At 57.2% G+C, this 3,517-nt stretch overlaps 1 protein-coding gene across 1 annotated transcript; it reads right to left on the bottom strand.

Moving 5' to 3' along the window:
* Nucleotides 1–1,497: 1,497 nt before the first annotated feature.
* LOC113941776 (sentrin-specific protease 1-like) lies at nt 1,498–3,294 on the bottom strand (the record flags this gene model as incomplete). Its single annotated transcript, XM_027632919.1, has 5 exons — nt 1,498–1,623; nt 1,718–1,756; nt 1,959–2,013; nt 2,178–2,434; nt 3,135–3,294. Coding segments are annotated over 5 exons (637 nt in total), but the record flags the coding sequence as incomplete, so codon positions are not given.
* Between the last annotated feature and the right edge of the window lie 223 nt (nt 3,295–3,517).

Genomic DNA, 3,517 nt, shown 5'->3' with positions numbered 1-3,517 from the left:
AGGGATCCACCCAGGGATCGAGGGATCCACCCAGGGATTGAGGGATCGAGGGATCCACCCAGGGATTGAGGGATCCACCCAGGGATGGAGGGATTGAGGGATCCACCCAGGGATCAAGGGATCCACCCAGGGATTGAGGGATCCAGGGATCCACCGAGGGATCCAGGGATCCACCCAGGGATCAAGGGATCCACCCAGGGATTGAGGAATCCAGGGATCCACCCAGGGATCAAGGGATCCACCCAGGGATTGAGGGATCCACCCAGGGATTGAGGGATCCAGGGATCCACCCAGGGATTGAGGGATCCACCCAGGGATGGAGGGATCCACCCAGGGATGGAGGGATTGAGGGATCCACACGAGGATCAAGGTGTTCAGGTATTCAGGGATCCACCCAGGGATCGAGGGATCCGCCCAGGGATCCACCCAGGCATCAAAGGATCCACCCAGGGATCGAGGGATTCAGGGATCCACCCCACCAGGGGGCTGGGATTGATGGAATTCATCCCCTTCACCACACAGGGAAAACCGAGGGGGGATTTTGGGAAGAGGTTCTTCCTCCCTCCTGGGGGGGGGGAATTTGGGCACTCAGCGGGGCCCCAAGGCTGGCAGAACTCCAGGAATGTTGGGATTCTGGGCTGAGGGGGATTCTGGGGGGTCCTGTGCAAGGGCAGGAGTTGGGACTGGATGATCCAGTGGGATGAGTGGGATTTTGGGGGGTCTTGTGCAGGGCCAGGAGTTGGGATTTTGGGATGAGGGGGATTCTGGGGGGTTCTGTGCAAGGGCAGGAGTTGGGATTTTGGGATAAGTGGGATATTGAGGGGTCCTGTGCAGGGCCAGGAGCTGGGATTTTGGGATGAGTGGGATTTTAGGGGGTTCTGTGCAGGGCCAGGAGTTGGGATTTGGGGATGAGTGGGATTCTGGAAGGTCCTGTGCAGGGTCAGGAGCTGGGACTGGATGATCCATTGGGCTGAGTGGGATTTTGGGGGGTCCTGTGCAAGGGCAGGAGTTGGGATTTTGGGATGAGTGGGATTTTTGGGGGTCCTGTGCAGGGCCAGGAGCTGGGATTTGGGGATGAATGGAATTTTGGGGAGTCCTGTGCAGGGTCAGGAGCTGGGATTTTAGGATGAGTGGGATTTTGGGGGGTCTTGTGCAAGGGCCAGGGGTTGGACTGGATGATCCTTGTGGGTCTCTTCCCACTCAGGACATTCCATGATTCCAGAGACCAGGGAGTGTTTGAACAATGCTCTCAGGGATTTTGGGATGAGTGGGATTTTGGGGGATCCTGTGCGGGGCCAGGAGTTAGGGACTGGATGATCCAGGGGGATGAGTGGGATTCTGGGGTGTCCTGTGTAATGGTAGGAGTTGGACTTTGGTCCCTGTGGGTCCCTTCCCACTCAGGATATTCCACAATCCCTTCCCTTCCCTCCTTTTCCCTCCCCTCTGTAACTGGAGCCGTTTTTTGCCATTTTCCCCCCATTTTTTCCAATTTCCAACCAAATTTTCGCTCTGGCATTCCCCCCCCTCCTCCTCCTCACCTGGTTCTGCAGCTGCAAAGCCAAAGCTTTTTTCTCCTCAATTTGCCTCAACCTCTCCCGAGCTCGGGAGTCGTAGACGCTGGTCCTGGAAAAAGCACCTTTTTTTAGAGGGGGGGGGGGAAACATCCACCTTTTCCCTTCTCCCCAGAAAACACCAGAGTAGAAAACATGGCACTTACAGCTCTTTGATCCACAGCTCTGCCTGGAAGAAAGGGGGGCTGGAAAGAGGGGGAAAAAAAAGGAGAGATTTCAGTGTTTTCCCTGTGGAAAAAACGAGTCACGGTTGGAAAAGCGGGATTTGGGAGCAGCCACAGCAAAGTGGGGTTTGCTGGTGGAACCCTCAGGAAGCCACTCCCTTCTCCCTAAAAAAAAACCCCACCCTCCCTCTTTCCTCCAGGCCCCCATTCCCAAGGATCTCACCTCGGGGCTGGAGTTCTGGGATCCTTCACCTTGAGCAAAATGACGGAGTCGGAGCCTGAAGGGACGAAAAAGTGTCACAGGACCTGGAATTTCCTCCCCATTCCCAACTCCCACCGCTCCCAACCACGGAGGAAAAATGTTTCCATGGGCATTTAAAATGTTAACCCCCTTGCCAGGTTTTTTGGAGGGGTTAATTTGGGGGTTTGGGTTGATTTTTACCTTCGGGCTGCGTGGTGGATGCTGGTGGAGGCTCATCCCGCTGCTGGGCCCTGGAATTCCTGGACTGGAAGATGCTGGAAGAGGGGTAAGTGGGGGCAAAGCAGGAGAGGGGTTTGGGCAGGGAATGCCCTCGGAGGGGGGGGGGGTTGGGGGGGGGGGGGGAAGGGGCTGGGGCAGCTCGGGGGGCTTCAAAGGGCTTCGAGTCCTCGCTGGGCGTCTCCTTCACCAGGGCCTGGCTGGAATTGGGACACCTGGACCTAAAAAAACATCCAGCAGGAAAATCAGCTCCCGGTAGGAAAAGGGGCTCCCAGTAGGAAAAGGGGCTCCCAGTAGGAAAAGGGGTTCCCAGCAGGAAAAGGGGTTCCCAGTAGGAAAATCAGCTCCCAGCAGGAAAACCAGATCCCAGCAGGAATAGGAACTCCCTGCAGGAATAGGGGCTCCCAGTAGGAATAGGGGCTCCCAGCAGGAAAAGGGGCTCCCGGCAGGAAAAAGGGGCTCCTGGTAGGAAAAGGAGTTCCCAGCAGGAAAAATGAACTCCTGACAGAAAAAGGAGTTCCTGGCAGGAGAAAGGAGCTCCCAGCAGGAAAAGCAGTTTCCAGCAGGAAAAGCAGCTCCCAGCAGGAAAAGCAGCTCCCAGCAGGAAAACCAGATCCCAGCAGGAATAGGAACTCCCTGCAGGAATAGGGGCTCCCAGCAGGAAAAGGGGCTCCCAGTAGGAAAAGGGGCTCCCGGCAGGAAAAAGGGGCTCCTGGTAGGAAAAGGAGTTCCCAGCAGGAAAAATGAACTCCTGACAGAAAAAGGAGTTCCTGGCAGGAGAAAGGAGCTCCCGGCAGGAAAAGCAGCTTCCAGCAGGAAAAGCAGCTCCCAGCAGGAAAAGCAGCTCCCAGCAGGCCTGGGGGGTGCCATGGGCTGGGAGAAGGGAGTTTTCCATACTCCCAGGGAGTTTTCCATACTCACAGGTGGAAGGGGAAGAGCGAGGAGGGTTTGGAGGCACAGAATTGCTTCCCAGTGACCATCTGGAGCAGCTGCCTGTAGATCTCCCGCTCCTCCTCCCGCACCGTCTGCAGGGACACAACAACCCCAGGGATGATTCCCACGGATCCAGCCCGGGACAGGCCTGGAAAACTCATGGGAAGGGGAGCTGGGAGGCTGCACACCCAGCCAGGAGCCCCCAGGAGCTCGGCCCCACCCAGCAAAGGGGCTCTCAGTGGGATTCTGGGGGGTCCTCTGCAGGGCCAGGGGTCGGGATTTCGGGATTAGTGGGATTCTGGGGGGTCCTGTGCAGGGCCAGGGGTTGGGATTTTGGGATGAGTGGGATTCTGGGGGGTCCTGTGCAAGGG

Source organism: Corapipo altera, unplaced genomic scaffold (assembly GCF_003945725.1).
Source record: "Corapipo altera isolate COAL_440 unplaced genomic scaffold, ASM394572v1 60545, whole genome shotgun sequence".
NCBI lineage: Eukaryota > Metazoa > Chordata > Aves > Passeriformes > Pipridae > Corapipo > Corapipo altera.
This window is presented reverse-complemented; position numbering and strand designations above follow the sequence as displayed.